The sequence below is a fragment of the Oryzias melastigma genome, linkage group LG14 (genome assembly GCF_002922805.2).
Source record: "Oryzias melastigma strain HK-1 linkage group LG14, ASM292280v2, whole genome shotgun sequence".
Classification (NCBI taxonomy): Eukaryota; Metazoa; Chordata; class Actinopteri; order Beloniformes; family Adrianichthyidae; genus Oryzias; species Oryzias melastigma.
In genome coordinates, this window is record NC_050525.1 from 18,755,477 (window position 1) to 18,774,285 (window position 18,809).

The 18,809-nt window shown below is 36.6% G+C and overlaps 2 protein-coding genes and 1 long non-coding RNA gene across 5 annotated transcripts in view; 2 read left to right on the forward strand and 1 right to left on the reverse strand.

Moving 5' to 3' along the window:
• On the forward strand, nt 1-7,919 carry zpld1a (zona pellucida-like domain containing 1a). Of its 2 annotated transcripts, XM_024265072.2 has the most exons (11): nt 1-620; nt 882-995; nt 1,102-1,322; nt 1,564-1,745; nt 2,528-2,600; nt 3,045-3,142; nt 3,222-3,302; nt 3,398-3,569; nt 5,273-5,375; nt 5,754-5,783; nt 6,321-7,919. In XM_024265072.2, exons 2-11 carry the CDS (start codon nt 890-892, stop codon nt 6,494-6,496), a joined length of 1,242 nt encoding a protein of 413 aa, XP_024120840.1. In that variant the 5' UTR covers nt 1-620; nt 882-889; the 3' UTR covers nt 6,497-7,919. The 2 variants fall into 2 exon arrangements, with proteins under 2 accessions (XP_024120840.1, XP_024120847.1); XM_024265079.2 differs by lacking the exon at nt 1-620 and having other exon boundaries at nt 887-995; nt 1,615-1,745.
• LOC112141885 lies at nt 848-12,554 on the reverse strand. The gene is made up of 3 exons (XR_002918485.2): nt 12,452-12,554; nt 11,790-11,958; nt 848-1,316 (listed from the first exon to the last, which is right to left on the reverse strand). It is a non-coding gene; the product is annotated as an uncharacterized LOC112141885 (long non-coding RNA).
• The window catches only part of amot (angiomotin), a 20,386-nt gene continuing 13,474 nt past the window's right edge, over nt 11,898-18,809 (forward strand). Inside the window, exons 1-2 of one of the 2 annotated variants that reach the window (XM_024265051.2) lie at nt 11,898-12,036; nt 18,189-18,249. In XM_024265051.2, the coding sequence (XP_024120819.1) occupies nt 18,189-18,249 (61 nt within the window). In that variant the 5' untranslated portion in view covers nt 11,898-12,036. The remainder of the gene's footprint in view (nt 12,037-18,188; nt 18,250-18,809) is intronic. The other variant, XM_024265059.1, reaches the window with a different exon arrangement.

An 18,809-nucleotide genomic window follows, 5' to 3' on the forward strand; every position in this document is an offset into this window, starting at 1 on the left:
AACCTCCATGAGCTTTGCTTTTGTTTCATTTGTTGTCTTTACCTGGATGGAGTTATGTGACCAAAATTCAAAGTTGAGGGAGGTGGGCAGCAGCTCGCAGCCCCAGCTCGCAGACTGCCTGCTGCTGTGCTGACTGAAAAACCATGACACACAAAGCCAGGAAAGTGTGGATTCCAGAGGCCAAGGGCCTGTGCGCTGGGCTGTGGCTTTTTCTCTGGCCCGGGCAGAAAGGAACAGCTCAGTCAGCAGGAAAGATAATCCACCCCCACCCTCCCACAGCCACAGGACCTCATGCGGCGTCAAACCATTTGTGAGCAGTGACAGAGCCAGATTGGGCCAAAAGGATATGAGTGGGAAACTTCAAAACCTGCTCATATTTCTATGGACGTGAAAGGATTTGTATAACACATTCAGATTTGATGGACTTTCCCATGTTTGCCCCGGACAGCCGTTTTTTGTTAGCATGTTCAAATAATGAATCTCTTATGCGTAGGGTCCCTTTTTCCCCTCTGCTACAAGCTCCTGTTTCCAGTTGTCAGGTAGGGATGCTGTGCAAGTCTTCCCATCGTCCGTCCCAAGCTTATGGAGAACCGCTGACTTGCTGGCTTCCAGGAACCAGGGTGAGAACTCTTAACAGAACCTCAGTCTGTGTGCAACAACACGCTAAAACGTTGGTGTAATTTTGCTGTTTTCTGTCTATGATTGACAACAATTAGGGCAGATCATAATTAACTTTTGACTAAAATCCTGAGGGGAACATATAACCCTAAAAAAAAAGTATTCTAAGATTAAAGAAAAAAAAGGATTTAACAAAAAAATAAATAAATAAAAGGATGTTGCCAGGTTTGATACATAAATACGATTTCTTTCCCTTCTTTCAGGTGCTGAAATGGAAAGTATATTTTTTATTCTTTTAATGTTTATTAAGACCCTTTTTGCTGGAGCTCAGTTCAACGGATACAACTGTGATGCCAACTTTCACAGCCGATTCCCCGGTGAGGACCTCCAAACATCTCACCTTCTGCCTCAGAACGGAAACATAAAAATGGGAAAAAAAATCGGAAACGATGACTGAAAGCTTTTCTTGTCTGTGTCGTTCAGCGGAGAGGGACATCAGCGTGTACTGCGGGGTGCAGACCATCACCCTCAAGGTCAACTTCTGCCCGGTTCTCTTCTCCGGCTACACGGACTCAGACCTGGCCCTCAACGGTCGCCACGGAGACGCACACTGTCGAGGATTTATTAACAACAACACCTTTCCCTCTGTGGTGATTTTTAGCATCAGTCTGGCAACGCTGGAGTCCTGTGGAAACTCTCTGGTGGTAAGAAGGAACAAATAAAAAAAAAAATCTTAAAATTTAGACTTTTAAGGTTAAATCATTTTCTTTAGATTAATTTTAAAACAATATATATATATATATAAATTATGTAGTTGTAATAAAATAAAACTGAACTTCAAAAATATGTTAAAAAAATATAAAAAATCTAATTTATGTTTTGTCCTTGAAGCCCCGTGAGCCTGTGAGTGATTCAGAGTAACCCCAGTGATGCTGCTCTCTGCAGGTGTCCACTGCTCAAGGACCCAACGCTTACGGGAACCTGTCTCTTGTGCAGATTGGAAACATATCGGGATTCATCGACACACCCGACCCTCCGAATATAATCAGCTACCTGCCAAGTTTGCTTTACAAGTTTAGCTGCAGTTACCCTCTGGAATATCTGGTCAACAACACGCAGCTCGCCTCGTAAGCCGCATTCACACCATCTCCTCTCTGAAAACACCATCCTTCTGAACAAGAGCCCAATCAAAAAGAGTTGTTAAAGAAATCTCATTGAATATTTAATTTTTGAATTTTATATGGCTTTATTATCTATTTTTTTACTATTACATTTTTTAGATAATAGATTTTTCTCTTGGAATGTTTTTATGTTTTTGCTCTTTTATTGTTTATTTTATTTATTTATTTGGATCTGCTTGTGTGATTGTGAATCCAAGCAGCTGGAAGCTTTGGAATTTTCTTAAAGATTACTAAAGTTTCTATTCTATTCTATAAAAGTTTAAAGCATTGTACTTGTACAATTAAGAAAATGAAGTAAAAATATGTTTTAAAAGGTACAGTACATATTTTTGTGTGATGTATCCAGATAAATACAACATAAACATCCTGGAAAAAGTCAAACAAACACCTGAAAATAATTTGATTTCCTACTAGCCTTTTTTAAATATCTGAATATGTAAGAACCCATATCCATTTTTTTATTAAAATAAAATTATGTAGAATATAACACAAACCAAGTGGACCATAGCACACATTTCTGATATTTTTCTGTTGCACTGATGCCATCATCTTCGTTCTTAAGGGTTAATTTTAAAAATTAAGTATTTTATGTTTTTTTTTTAATTAAAACACTTACTACATTCAGAAATTAGATTTAATTAGTTTAAATGTCACATCTGTGTTCAATCTTCATGTTTCATTTTGAAAATATTTGTCTATAATTATTATTATTTTTTTTTTTACTGAAGGTCGGCAGCTGCAATCTCAGTAAAGGAAAGCAACGGTACTTTCATCAGCACGCTGAACCTTCTGCTTTACAACGTAAGTTCACTCCAGGTCACATTTCTGACTGAACCTCTGTGACTGACATGAGAATGACCCGCTTTCTGCAGAGAACACGATACTTCTCATGCAGTCAAAGACCGAACTGCACTGTCTCTAATCCTTTAATGGGAGAAAATTATATTTAATTCCCTTTCAATTCATTTGGAACTTGTGCTGCATTCATTTGAAAGCTTGAGCTGACCACAAGTAAAAGGAGATCTGGAAACTTGATATTTGCAAATAAATGATCAACGCTGTGACCTATTTATGACATTTCTTTGATTTCAAATTGTCTAAATTTTTACTAAACGCTGTATTTCTTCTGCGCCTCAGCCCTTGACTGTCAGCCAATTTAGTAAAAAAAAAAAAAAAAAAATCATGAAAATTAAACCTAAAATCTCACATTTAAAATAACAAATGTGCTTTTTTGTTTCTGTTCAGGACTCGTCGTATGTACAGCAGCTGTCTATCCCAATGGCAGGGCTGACTTTGAAGACAAGGGTGTTTGCAGCTGTGAAAGCCACAAATTTAGACAGGAGGTACGCAAATGTTTCAACTAACCAAACACATCTCAAAAGAAAACATTTTCAAATTTGTAATATGTGTTATGTTAAATAGATGGAACGTTCTAATGGACTACTGCTACACAACGCCTTCTGGAAACCCCAACGATGAGCTCCGCTATGACCTCTTTTTTAGGTAACTCCTGCTTACAAACATCTTAAATTTTCTTCCATATTAGAATTTTTTTTTCTTTATAATATACATTTTCTTGTTTTCTTTTTCTGAGTCAGCTGTGAAAAAGACCCCCAGACCACAGTCTTTGAGAATGGGAAGAGTCAAATGGGCCGGTTTGCCTTTGAAGTATTTCGTTTCATAAAGCACAAGAACCAAAGGATGTCTACCGTCTTCCTGCACTGTGTTACCAAGCTGTGTCGGGCCGACGATTGTCCCATGCTCATTCCAGTGAGACCAGCACTGAGTCCTCATGCACCCATACAAGTCAAACCCACCTCAACTCAAAATTAAACGAATCTGCTTTGTTTTGTTCTACTTCTATTTACAACAATCATAGTTACAGAACGGTAATATTTGTAGCCAGTAGAAAAGTACCTGTTGCGCTCTTAAATACACGCTATTCTTAATTAAAGGCACACTCTGACCACTTTTTGATATATTCTAAAAGTGTTCCCACATTATTATTTTCTTATTTTAACCAAAAAAATAAAATAACAGCAATAAATTGTGTTGTTTTCTAGGACATCATTTCTGCAGAGTGGTAGTAGTTCATTAGAAACTCGCCTCCAAGTTGTGGGCAGGACCGTTAGCACAGAGCAACCCCACCCCCCTTCCCATCACCCATTAATGTATGCTCGGTTTATGAGTGCTCCTGTTAGCTTACAGTCCCTCACATCCCCGTCCTAACATTAGCAGTGCAACAAAAATGGCAGCAATATTGGAGATATACAGTCAAATAGTTTTGAACCAGATACTAGCTCAGACGAGCGAAATGAAGACGTACATGGATGTAGTCGTCTACAAGTGGATACAGTGGAATGAGCAGGGAGCTTATTGCTTTTGATTGAATTACGAAATACTCAGAAATTATATTTTATGCAGAAAAACGTCTTGAAACATATTATCAAACAAATACAACTTGATAGTTCTTCCACAATAACATAGAATAACAATAATTGGAGTAACATATTTACTGAAAGATGCTACAAAAATCCTCAAAAAAGCCAAAAAAAAGTTCAGTAATCAATACAGTTACGTTTTTGCAAATAAAACTAATGGTTAAATTAAGTTTATTTGAGTTTAGTTTAGTTTAGCTTAGCTTAGCTTAGTTTAATTTAGTTGAACTTATTTTAGCCTAGCTTTGCTTAGTTTAGCTTAGCTTAACTTAGTTTAGCTTAGCTTAGCTTAGCTTTGCTTAGTTTGCTTTGTTTGATTCAGTATAGCTTCACTTAACTCAGTTTAATTTAGCTTAATTTAGTTAGGATAGTAGCAACCACTTCTAGTAAGTAGAAACCTTAAGCAGAATCCTCATAGTGTGTCAACCAATTAGAATCTAAGAAGACAGAAAAGGAAAAGCTAAAGCAAAAACACAGAAACATCCACCACAAGTCATTGTAGTAAAACTGTAAATGTATGCTGTTTTTCCTAATAATGCATTGAGAATAAAAAGGTTAAAAGAATTGGGCCAAGTACAGAACCCTGTGGAACCCCTGTGGTTGAAATGAATGGACTCTGTAGAATCTATCTATTTTCTTTAACAATCTGTTTACATTTTCTGTCATGTTATTAAGAATACACAAAGACAAAGATTTTTCTGGACTGATTCACGCCTGTCTTCGACCACATTTGGTGTACTATAATGTGCTTTAAATCCTGGTTAAAACTCTTCAAGCACATTTTTTTAAATATTTGATTCAGTTTTTTCAAGGAACAAAACGATAACTAAAACTCTTGAATTGAATCATGCTTTATTTATAGATGCAATAAAAATGTGATTAACACAACCGCAACCGGTCAGGATGTGCTGATCAGTCTTGGTTTGAACAGGATCTAAAGGGCAATTTAAAAGAACAGAAGAGATCATCTTTCCCCATGAGTGGGTAATACAGTAAAGAGGATTTACTCTAAAGCCCTTCTTCTATGTGATATAGATCTGTGGCAGCAGGAAAAGGAGGGATTCAGGTGATGGAAAAGAACCCACCCCTTCATCTGGGAATGCTGTTCTGACTGCAGGGCCCATCATCACACGGAGTGGTACAGTTAATAAAAATATTGTTTTTCTTTGTTTGCGGGTAAATTAGTAAAAATAATCATCATATTGAAGTACAATAAGGAAATTCATAGAGGTTGAAAAGATTCTTTTAAATGTATCTTTTTAATTTCTGATTAGCTTAAGGGACTTAAAATGTGTGTACCACAAGAAAATGTACTTCAGAGTAAAGCAGTCATTCAACTTTGTGACTCTAAAAATGATCATTCAATGATTATGTCCATAAATGCTAATGATTGATGACAAGAAACCATTTGGAAAGTGAAACTAAACATAAAGATATGTTGATGTTTAATATAAAATAAAATAAAAATCTGGGAAATTTCAAGCATAATAAAAACTTTTGTTTTTGTTTTTCACAGAAGAAACACCAACCAACAACTCTCACCTGGGTAAGTTTTCTCTGCCTTTCCTTTAAAAACTTAAAGTTTGAATTGGACTATAAAATATTCCAAATTGATCATATTTCTATACATATAGACCCGGGGTCCCCAAACTACGGCCCGCAGGCCGGATCCGGCCCTCCGGATCAGTTTTTTTTAAGGCTATTTTGGCATTTAGCTAACATTTCAGCCACATGCTAGCTATTTTGGCCAATTTAGGTTTTTTTTTGGGTTTTAGGGTAATTTGGAGTTTAGCTATATTTCAGCAAATTAGCTCTTTTTGCTAATTTGGAATTTTGTGAGTTTTTTTTTTTTTTTTTTTACCTAATTTGGCATTTAGCTACTATTTTAGCTGGGTATCAGCTTCAGTGTTTTTAACTATCAGTTTAAGCATCTTCAGCTATTAATCTATTGCAGGTAATGCTATATGTCTAGTTTTTTAAAAATGTTTTAGTACTTTTTTTTCTGTGAAGATTAAAGAAAGAAATTATTTAAAATGTGGTTGACTTCACTGATTGACTTTTTTCTCTGTTTCCACTGCTGCAGCAAACCTTAAAGCTCCAGCCTTCCAGATAAACACTGTGACAAGCTTGCTCATCTCAGGAGTAATCATTCTGGGCATCTTAAGCGCTTGCTTCCTCATCTTGTCCCTCACCCTCCTCAAAGGCAAGGACTCTCCAGCCATCGGTGGTGTTGGTGTCCGCAACCCAACTTTTAACTGACAGGCCTGAGTCCCAGCCCCTGAGGCTGAAGAAGGAGCAAAGAACAGCACAGACTTGACCCACGTGTGAAAGTAGTCAGTGTAATGATGGATACAAGTGTCCGTTTAGAAAACTGTAAAATGAGGATTAGTGTAGAGGTACAGCAGGACTTTTTATATACTGTTTTGTTCTTTTTTATGTGGCAAAAACAGTCGCGTGATGAAAAACGTTTAACCACATGGCAGAAACATTAAAAGGATTTCCCTAAAGGAGACGTAAAACAGTGGGAGTCATTAAATAATTTGTCTTATGACTTAATTATTCATTTATGTCCAAAACATGTTACTAAAATTAGTCTAAGATTGCACTCTTTAAGTGTAAATACATATTTGTAGGACTCAAAGACCCCATTGTAGTTTAAAATAAATGCTTTGATTAAGTGAGTTATTAAAAAGGCTCAGGTGTTGATGTTTTTTGACATAAAAATGTTACATTTTTGGAATAAGTTGTTCTAATATTAATATATGTTAGATTAAATGTTGTTTGCATAATCAAATGATAGGGTTATTATTAAAGATATGTGCTCATTTGCTGTTTTTTTTTCCATTGTGTGGCAGTAGTATTAGTTTTTCTATACATGTATCTCTAGTAATTGTACATTTTTTTTTTATCAAACAGCAAAATACATTAAATGTACAGACTGTGGACATGTTGCAAAGTTGCACTTTCACTCACAATTAAAACATACCCAATATCCAATAATAAATGTACTGTGTATATCCTACAAAAACTTAATTTGACATATTTGTTGGGAAAATAACAAAAACTAAATGAATGCGTAAAAGTTGCTAACATCATTGTTTGATTTGTCAGAGTTAACAGATTGCAATGGCTCCATCTAGTGGACAAACTCTAAAACTAATCTCTTTTTAAAATACATTAAGGCGAACACTAATTCACGGTGACTCCTGTGGTCTGAATTTTAAGGCAAACTAGAATTAATTTTGTTTTATAGTTACATGATTAATCATTAAAAAGGCTTAGAAGTTGAAAAATTCCAATTATTGTTGAAAGGGATCTTTTAAAGGTAATGATTCACTGATCCTTACTGCTGCAGACTTGAAAAATTAACTGACTTAAGACATTCTACATTTCATTTCTATGTAAAAGCTTCAGTAAAACAGTTAGGGGTTTCTATCTGGTTTCCTGACACAAAGCCAGGCTTTTTAAAATCATTTTGTTTTGTTGTTTTAATTGATAGCTGTTTATATTCAAATCTTTATTTAAAACACACCTCTGACAAATTTGCATGTTTTGCAAGAATAAGAGGCTCCTCGTTTATTTTTATAGATAGATTTTAAGGTACAAATTCATCCCTTTGATCCATGACAATCCATGAGGAGTCCAGTTTTTTATTTTTAAATAAAGCGATTACTTCATAAAACAGTTCCTCTGTTGTCTTTGCTCACAATCTTAGCATTTTATAATTTGGTCTCCCCGTTGCTAAAACAGAATCCAGCCATAAAGTTTTTCTGTCTTATTCCGCATTTCTCAGGTTTTATTAACCTTAAACTTTTCTTACCTGGTGGAGCTCGTTCATATTGTTGCTTCCTGGTTAATCTTTGGTGACTTTGGTCAAAACGGATCATTTAACAGAAACCCACGCTTGGTTTGTGTTTAACTGCCTCAGCTCCTTCCAGTCATTTAATCTCACACCGACTGAAGAGGCTCTTTGGTGGGTCCTGCCTACACGCTGATACCAAATGAGTTCTTGTTTTTGTTTTTTAGTTATTATACTTTAATGTAATCCTTTCTTAATCAGTGTGGTCGGTTTGATCTTTTTAACAGGTTTAAAACCTTTTAAGCTTCATTTTTGTTCTTCTTAGGGCTAAAATGTAACGATTGTGATATATTTGCTGACTTCTCTTGTCAAAATGTGGCACATTTGAAGTTTATTTTACAAAGTATTCTTGAGAAACACACTGTAGCAGAGAATAAAACAGCAGCAACAAGGCAAAAATGTTTCAAAACAGTTTTTCAGACTCATTAGAGTTCATGTCCTTCTTTCTTTCATTTCTTGCCATTATGGTTAAATTCCGGTTTGAAGTTAATACATAGGGTGATTTGATGTTGGTTTAACTTTTCAACTGATTAAAAAAATTTCACATCAGTTTTATAAATAATTAGGGGTGTAACGGATCACAAAACTCATGAATCGTGTCACAGTTTTAGGGTCACGGTTTGGATAATTTTTTTGGATCAATAAAAAGTAAAAATAACAACAGCAAAAAACAAGATAAAAGCCTAAAATTAATTTTGGGAAAAGTTTCAAAACAAATATTTCATAATGTTTGCTCATTGAGGCTTATTTATTAATACAAAACATCTTTAAGCTTTGAACACAAACAAAATGCTAAAACATGTGCAGGTAACAGGTTCATTTCTCACTGGTTACAGGAGTCAGACTGTTCGGATTGCCTTCATTACAAAGCTGGTTCTGGTTCTGCTCCACTCAAATGTAAAGTGGGCACAAAACCAAGACCAGTTTTTGTCCTGGATGGAACTTTATCATCAATAATGACAGTTAAAACAGCAGGGCTTGAGCCATGTCTCAAGTGAGAGCCATTCACTGAAATTCTCAAAGCTTAAAAAAAGGCTACAAGCAGAACAAGAAACAGAGTTTGAAACTTATTTTTTGCCAAATGCCTTGTGTCTTGTCTTAATATGAGTATGTAGTTTAGTTTGTTTCTTGTGTTATTAAGGTGGGTATTTTTTGCATTTCTCTATTGACTGTACAAGAGAACTGGACTGAGCGACCGTGTCTTCCTCACATTATAGAAAGCACCTACTGACTCCAAAAAGCCAAAATCCCAGAACCTTCTATAGAGAAATAACCAGCTAAAACTTAGTCATTCTATTTGTCAGAATATTCATTGTTGCTCTGATACATTTTTAAAAAAAAACATGTTTTGTGATACTGGGATATATAAATAAAATTTAATTGAAAATTGAACATCTTCTTATGAAACCTTTTTTTTCATAGTATTTCTTTATTGTAAGTTATTCAAGTTATAAACTGGCCATTGAGGCATCTCAATAAAAGCATGTGGTGCCTGCTGCCTCACACCTTGAACATTTGAAATGTTTGACAGATTCTCCGCAGCCGCTTTCAGTGAAAGTACTGCTCACTCCTGATTGTCGACAATAGTTGCCACAGAACTGTTGTCTCAAAAAAAAGAAAAAAGATTGACTTAGACCAGTCATTGCTTATGGCCTCTTGCGGCTCCAAATGGTGGTGTCTGTATTCTGGAAAAAAGGCGACTGAATTGACTAAATTTGGTTGGAGGTTGAAGTAAACCGTTTCCTCGGGGTGACATCATACCCACTGTCTAGTTCTCTTATATCGTCAATGGTTATTCTTTAAAAAGTTATTTATTTTTCTTATTACTGTCCAATTAACCTTTTTTTTACCTCGTTATGCTTTATTTCACAATTACACTTTCACAAAACTACACTTGACTTATCTCATGTCTTGCTGCAGTATAGTGATTTTTAAGAGGGGCGTCTCAGTTTGGCCACTAGGTGGTGATGGCGCTACAGCAGTACACCTTATTCCAGAGGAAGAAGACAGTATGAGCAAAAAAAAACTGTGGTTGTGTCCAAACTTCCCCCCACTGACTATATAATGCCCTATATAGTGCGTTCGCCATTTTCTAGTGCTGTCCGAATCTACTAATTCCAAAATCGAGAGCACTCGAAATTTCCCAGAAGTCTTTGTGAAAAACTAACGTGCATCGATGCTCACTAGATTAGCAAATATAGACCACAATGCATTGTGGTTGAACGGAAAAACGAGTTTAAATGTAATATTTGAATAAACCATCCACCTTTTCACCATCAGAACATAGTGGAGTCATAAATTAACGTTGTGAAATGTTCATATTGATTTGATTTTGACTTTGTGAAATCGGTGACGTCATATCAGGTGTTTAGATAAACGAAAGAAAAGTAGTGAGCATCATGTCCGAATAATCTTTAAAATCCAGGGCACTATATAGTCCCGCACTATCTAGTTTTTTAGTAGTTAGGGACTAGAGGATTCGGACCTGTGTTTTAGACCACAAATGGTTACTTACAAAAATGTTTCCTTAAAAGAATTTTAAAAATTCATGCCTGTGAGTTTATAAATATGTTCTTGTAGTCAGCAAAGTATGTTTAGCTCAACCGAGCGTTAGCATTAGCCGTCCTATGGGAAATTCCATTAAACATTAGCATCAAGCTAGGAGACTTAAGATTTAGGTGCTAAATAGATTCATAATTTCTTGGTATTATTTAGAGAAACCAATTAAGGATTAAAAAAAAGGACCAGTAATTGCTCGTGAGTTGAAATATCGCGATAGTTTGCTATATTGGTATTGATGTTGGCGATATTGATCGGATCGATATCCAAATGCTCAGTATTGTCCAGCCCTATAATTAGTCTGGCAAATCAGATAGTTTCTTTTTTCATTTGACTAAAAAAAGTTTTAGATTTTCGATTAAACAGAAGTATTTGTTTCTGCTTTAAAAAAACGTGTGAAATCTTTACCAAGTCTGGCCAGTGCCAGATTTGACCCTCACCAAATGAAGATAAAAGTAGTAGATTCCATAGGATCAACCACTTCAGAGTGACCTACGTTTTCTGGGGGAACCTGTTCACATTCGAATCATGTTCTAAATCTACATAAGTTTTGGTCGCTAATGGAAGTAAGAAAAACCTCCAGGGGAAGTTTGGCACGTGCACGGACTCTTGACTTTTTCCCACTTTCCGCGCGGGCTCCTGAAGGCATCGGAGGAGCCGCAGTCACAAAGCCCCTTTGTCATTTTTCCGTTTCTCCCCTCCTCCCTCCCCTCTCAGGTCGGGGCAACTTTCTTTTCTCTCCTTATTGCTGCGTCATGGAGGACAGAGTCACACACTCGCCGTCCAGTTGTTTCACTCAAGCCACTTTTTAAAGATATGTGGTCAAAAATGCCCATATATTAATCTCAAGAAACAAATTCCTCCATGTTGATTTGTATTAAACGATTAAGAGTCGTAACTTTAGGTTGTGAGCTGCCCCCTTGTGTGTCTGTTTTAAAAGAATGTGACTGATTAGATTAGGAAACTGGAGTAGGACGGCCCTTAAAAAAAGGGGAAGAAAAAAGTTTTTTTTTTTTTCTTCATCCAGTTTCCATTAGATGTAGGAGGACGTTTGGGGAGGGAGGGGGCTGGAAATTCATGTCATGCTGCAGGGCCAGCCTGGAGGGAGCTTCCTGCCACTTCTTCTTTTTTTACCTTCTTTTTCTTGTTCTTCCACGGCGGAGAATGAAATTTGATGGGAAGGAGCGAGACGTCGTGTCCGCGCAGAAACTCATGGAGACCTCCGGAGACTTCCAGGACTGAGCCGCCTCAAGTTTCCTGCGGAGGAGTTCGGTTGAAGAGCAGGGGCTCGGAACTACTGCTTCTGTCCAACGGGGAAGGAAAACGGCATGTTTAGGTGTTTTCAAGGATCGTGGTAGTAGAAAAGAAGCTCCGCGGAAAGGTAAAAAGCTAAAAGTGTGCGCGCGCGCCGGGATGTGAACGTCCCGCTCGTGTTCCGGGTCGTAAAACTGCATTCCTCGGGAGTCCGCTCGGTTTCTTTGTAACCGTCTACAGACCAAACCGCCGCTTACAGTTCAAACATGACAGCCATCTCTGTTCGCTATAGCGGATATTCTTTAAATGTTTTTTAGACTCTCTGAAATTTTGAGGGGTTAATATAAAACAAGAGGCCAGGACGGCCTGCTTCAGAAAAACGGGGACATTTAGCAAATTTGTATGTGCCTTAAGTTCTCACGGTGGCATAATCAAGGTTCGATTGGAAATTTCAGGTTTTACTTACTTTTTCTCATAAAAACACATTTAGATCGTTAGCTATGATAAAGGCTAACAGTAAAAACAAACAAAAAAAATCTTACAGCATCCAGGTGAGCATCTTTATGACCTTTGCTCCACAAGGTGAAGAAAGGACAGATGCATTTTGGGTAAAAAACTAAAACTCAACAGGAAACATGCAATTGTGGTTTTATGTCAATTCCTAATTTACATAACATAAATTATGCCTATGCAATCAAGCGTTTGTGGAGTTGTAAACACTTTTTACAAAGTAAAGTACCTTTTTCGAAACTAATCTTATGATTGGAAATATTAAACCTTGTTTCCACTGAACAATATGATACGGTCCCAAAAAGTATTTTGAGCATTTCCATTATAAAATGGACCCATTAAATTGGACTGAACCGGACCATTTTGGGTTCGGTTCAGTAAAGTTTACGGCAAGAAAACGGCTGCTCCACAAGGTGAGGAAAGGATAGATGCATTTTGGTTAAAAAAAATACATGGGAACCCAAAAGGAAACATGCATTTGTGGCGTTATGTCAATTCCTAATTTACATAACATAAATTGTGCCTAAACAAACATTTATGGAGCTGTAAACACTTTATACAAAGTAATTTACCTTGTTTACACACTTTGAAACTAATCCTATGATTGGAAATCTTAGTTCTGTCAGTTTATTCAAGTGTCAGGGTGTCGAACATTTTCAAAAACAAAACGAAAAGTGAGATTTTTTGTCATCGAGAGGAACCTGTTATCTTGACTTTATTCATTGATTTTTGAAACGACTTTATTCTAGTGGAATGCTGGCGTTTACTTGTCAAATGACTCAACAACACAAGGGAGATTAGTGTGGTGTGGAACTGTAACCGCTGTACACATTTTTGTTAAATCATGCTCTTTTAGCTCATATGATCAAAGACATTAGCACAAATACTAGCAGGGTGTTCTGCTCCATTCCTGAAGGCTAGAGTCTTGATTTTCTTGTACCTCTGGCGTTCAAGCGCTGCTAGAAGATACAGGATTTAGTTAATCTCCAGTAGAGGGGGCAGGGGCGTCAGAAAAACAAGCAGGACACCTGTTTTCAAGGACTGGGATTGGACGTGTAGTGCCCTGGAGCTAACGATGACTGTACAGACATTTTGGTCACATGAGTCAATCCAGCAGGTTAATTTGATTTGAATCTCGTTTTGGCTGGCGCCATGATCTTAACTAAATACAGGAACAAAAAGCCTCTTCTGGAGTTTAGAATTTGACTTCCACCAAATCTAAGACCATTTGTGTGCACTTCTGATCTTAAAAATAATATTTATGCAACAAGACACATCCGATCCTAGCGCAGTTCTCATTGATATTAAATCATCCATAGAAAAAAACAAATTGGAGCCATTGCAGAACTGACCTGAAGCACAGTTGTTGTTTCTTGGAAGCACAGAAATGTTTGGTATAGAGGTAGAGTGATAGCCCAGACTGCAGTTTAGGTTCCTGCTTTGTCTGCCCATGTGTCCAAGTGTCCTTGGGCAAGACGCTGAACCCCACATTGCTGCAGGTGGTTTGTCTAGTGTCTTGCAAAGCAGCTCTGTCAAGGGACTTGTGACTGTGAAGCCCTTTGGACATTAATCAAGTTTGATAAAAATGCAATAAAAGTATTTACAATACTGGAAGATTGACCAACTTTTTTGCTAAACATTCTGCTTCTTTACTACACTGAAAAACAAAAAAAAACAGTCTCAACTATAAAGCATGGTGGTGGAGGTGTGGTGATGTTAGCTGGATCAACAGCTGACCTGTCCATCTTGTCATTATTGGATTGACTGTGAAATTTGCTATAAAGCAGCCTCTTCTAGAGTCCATTGTGAGGTCATCCGTCTGACAGCTAAAGCTTGGCTGAAAGTAGGTCATGCAACTGGCCATTGACCAAAGGTTATGGAGGTTAAGTTGTTTAATGTTGTCATAGCAACCAATGAGACATGAGAGCTAGTGGCTGATCTGTGAGCTCTGGCTGAGTTAGGAAAGTGCTTCTCGTAGCCAGGCTGCATATTTCTTCCATTTTTTTTCTTTCTTCCTTTGCTTTTTGTATCTGTTGTAACCAATTATGCCGTCAGTAGAAAACAATTGTCACAAACAATAAAAGCTTCCAGAGCTTCATTAGTTATAGGTTATGCAATTAAATAAATTCAAATTATTCAGTTTCATATTTTCTTATAACCATGTTTTATTTAAAAGAATATAGCATTGGTAATTCAGTACATGCTGAAATATAGTTTTGCAAAAAAGAAAGTATTTTTTTTTTGTTTTTATAGAAAACATTTTAACATGAAAAATGTCATTCCTGACTGGTGCTAAAATAAACTTCAGGAAGGTTATCGTCTTTCACTGAACCCTTTGAATATTTTGCACCGAAAATGTTTCCCACTGTCACTTTCTTAGATTTCGTGATGTAGTTTAAGGGCATAAATGCCCTAAACTCGTTTTTTGTGTAGTGCAACACATTTTGTTAATTTATTTATCTCTTCTTTTGAACACTTTACAGGTTGACTACATACAATGCTGTGATCTCTTCCTGAATTTATTAAAATTTCAAATAAAGAGGTAATCCATAGGGTTCTGAACATCATAACTAGAACCTGAAGTTGGACCATAGTTTATTCAACCCATCTCAACAATGTTCTGAAAACTGCAACTGGGTAGGACAAAGTAAAGTTGAAAGGTTTGCTTGGTTAACCCAAAATTATTATGAATACTACACTAATAAACTTATGGAAAGGTTTAGAGACCAGAAGATATGGTTTATTTAAGATTGAAAGTTGGACTTTTAACATTAGTCAAAGGGAAATCGTTCCCTTAAACCAGCTTCTAGTGGTCTTTTTAGGAACTGTAATGTTTTTTACATCCCAGTTTGCTTGGAGTTCAGGAGCAAAAATTGGTGTATTGGACACAACCACATTTTTCTATTTTAACTTGTTCAGAATAACGTCAAACAATTTTGGAACAAGGCTTCTTTTCAATGTTAATCAGAATGTAATTTTAGAAAATTTAGCAGAAACAACACTGTGGTAGTCACACAAGTAGTCACCATTTCTTTTGCTGCCGTGCCACTGAGCTTTCTATTTGCTTAATGAATAAACAATCATCTAACTCACCGAACATCAATGAAGAGTCAAACACGTACTCAACTGTGTCATTCTCATTCCACAAATCCATGTCTGTCTGATTTAATGCAGATAAAATCATTTGACCCTCTGCTATTGAGTTAGTGCAGCAGAAGCCCTTAAACCTTAATCAAAATAGTATCAGTATGGGGTTAAGTTGGAACAAAAAGGTCTTTTTTCTAACGAAGGTCAGAAGGTTTTGAAATGTATTTTTAGTTGTGTTCTGTATGAAGCTTCAGTTGAACACTATTAAGTGTGTGAGAAAACTTTTTGCACACAATATTCACAATCCTGCAGTACAAACATTTTTGTCATTCTCCTTGTATTTGTCCATTAATCCTCTGAAATAATTCCGCCCAGAACAGATTATGTTCTCTATTGTGACTTTACTGGAAGTTGTTGGAATGTGCTGCAGAGTGCAGCTGGACTTTTAACATCTTGAACTTTATTTTTTAATCTCTAGCTGATAGGTAATGATGTGAACTCAGGTCCTTCAACAGAAAATAAATTGAAACTACACAGAAATGCTTGATTTAACCGACTATTGAGTCACCTATTGAGATTAGACTTTCTTCGTGTCTGTCAGCGCTAACAAATTATCCATGTGTAGAAACTTATATTCTTTATAACTTTCTTTATTAAAGGAAAAATCTTTAAGAGATGTATGATATCGAGATTTTACTTATTTGGGTCAAACAGGACTGGCCTCTTCTTCAGTAATATGATTCTTTGCACAAACATCTTCAAGTTGCGCAAATCTGGAATTGTCCCTCAGGCCAAAACAATGTTTACTATAACGGCACACATGGAGAAATGACTTTTAGTACTTTTTTTTTTTTCAGGTTTCGTCTTAATAAGTTGTTTGCGTTGTCATCGACCTGTTTGGGAGCAATACATGTCTAGACAATACTACTGACAGCCATAAATGATTTTCTTTTTTGTATTTCTTGTGTGCAGACCTGCTTAAATCAAAGGACTTTATAAGTTCGCATCTCTGAAAATGATTTATATAAGATCAGAGGGAGAACATGGATGAGAACAGCTGCACCCAATAGTCACTGGTAGTAGTAGAAGTCGTGACAGGGAACAATTTTATATAAAACAAAAAGTCTGTTTCAGAAGGGACTAGTAATGGTATGAAGGTGTGGTCAGAGATGAATGGTTGCATACTCACCTGTCTGCATCTCCCAGCCCCACCTGTTGGAGTGAGTGTGTGAGTTGGGAAAAGGAAAAGGGGGTGTGTCATCAAATATCTAAATCTGCCAAAGTATCCTGGATGTTGATGAAAGTCTGCGGTATTTATTTATTTTTGTGTATGTTTGGTTTAACTTTGAAGAGAATGTAAGACTTTTTGTGGAAGCAGACAAGTAGGGAACGTTGGGGAGAATTAATAGTGGTCTCTGTTATTGTCAAGAAGATTTTAAGTGTGAACTGTGCTAGAGCCTGTCTGTATCAAAGGTCTTTTGTTGGAAAGTCATGTTAGGTTTGTCAAGGTCCTGTTGAGATGTGAACTCTAAAAAGGAAGTTCTTGCCCTTCTCACAGAGAAACATTGATTTCTTAACTGTAGTTAGTGGAGTTACAGCAGTCTGACTGAAAACACTGTTGTTTGATGCAGGACTATCCAACCCATTGACATATATAGAGATGGACAAAGCAAGGGTGTGACATCACCCATAGAAAATGCCTTACCTTGGGTTCCAACGAAATGAGGTAAATTCAGTTGCCATTTTTCTGCGGTACGGATTTAGCCATTTTGGAACCAGACGACATTAGTAAGCAGCGATTGGTCCGAGTCGGTCTGAGTCATCATTTCTATGGCAATCATTCTATCTAATCAGGAATGAGTTTGTTGGAAAGCCACTCCCCTTTCCACTGAAGGCGACCTTGGAGAGAATCTGTCAATTAAACGCTTCAAATGTTCGAGGTGAGGGCTCTTATTGAGGCATCTGATTGGCCAGTTTATAACTTGAATAACTTGTGATAAAGAAAATATATCATAAAAAAAGGTTTAGCAAGAACATGTTAAAAAAGACACCAGAACAAAATTACTATTGTGACCAACAGAATGAGTAATAGCTGTTTATTTCTTAATAGAAGTCTATGGGATTTTGGCTTCTTTGAGCCAGTGAGTACTTCTTATTTGGAACCCAAGGGGGGAGGGAATGACCTGTCCAGTTCTCTCTTATACCGTCAATGGTCCAACTGTAGTCCTCAAGATCTACGAACCTACTGTTGTCCTGTTTATCCCAGTCCACCTACAGCTGATTAGAAACAAAACCATCTTTCTTTGTGGAATTGTTCTGTGTCAATTGCTTGACACCAAAGTAACACAACGGTATAGGAGATACTTTAAGAAGTTGTGAACAAAGAACATTGGAAGTCCAGTGCTTGAAAATGTATGAATGTTTCGTCTAAAAGAATTTGATTTGAAAGAATCTACATTTTCTCGATCTTTTAAAAGTGAAAATTTATATTTTTTACAACAATATATGTATACATTCAAATATGGTTCAATATCTATATCTCTGCATAATTTACATTAAATGTTATGTTGTGTGTGATTTAATGTTTTACAACATCAAATACAGGATTCCTATATTTTCTAAACCTTGGGTGTAGTTTAACAACGCTAATATTGTGTCTCCTTATATTCTATTTACCTGCAGATGTTTCGGAAAAAAGCCTCTTCTTCCTTGAGAATGAGAAGGATAACTGAAAGCACCGGATGTAATGTTTTCTTTCTTTGCTCTTTCTCCAAAGGGGTGTAGAGTGACAGACATTCACCTCTGTCAGGGGAAACCACAACAATTGAAAAGACTTCTGACTACTTCTCAAACAAAAGTTATATTGTGGTCAAAAATGTTCCTCCAGAGCGAACGCATCTCAGGTGGTTTCAGCTTTGACAGAGTTGAATGTCTGATAAAACGCATGGCTTTGACTTGAATTAGAAGGGAACACTTCTCACTTCTCCAAATCAACAACGCAAATATTTTGTTTGAGCTGCTTTTTAAAATTCCTTCTGTTTTTGTCTTAGAAGTCATTTTCACACATGAACAGGAGCCATTCTTTCATGTATGCATCTTAAACTGGACTTTCTCCAAAGTTGCCCCTCCAAAATAAAAGTCCCATTCCAATCAATTTTTGATGTGCTTTAAAAGCATTTTAATTATGATTATAAAGTTTTTAGCCAAAATCTAAAGATTTGTGTAGGATATAGTTTCTGCAAAGTGGCAAGAGTTCATTAAAAATTTACCTCCAAGTTGTGGGCGGTACCATTGCCGTGGAGC

Coding starts and splice junctions, on each gene's coding strand:
- zpld1a (XM_024265072.2), top strand. CDS start 890: ATGGAAAGTATATTTTTTATTCTTTTAATGTTTATTAAGACCCTTTTT. Junction 996..1,101: donor CTTTCACAGCCGATTCCCCG/GTGAGGACCTCC, acceptor TGTGTCGTTCAG/CGGAGAGGGACATCAGCGTG. Junction 5,784..6,320: donor AACCAACAACTCTCACCTGG/GTAAGTTTTCTC, acceptor CCACTGCTGCAG/CAAACCTTAAAGCTCCAGCC.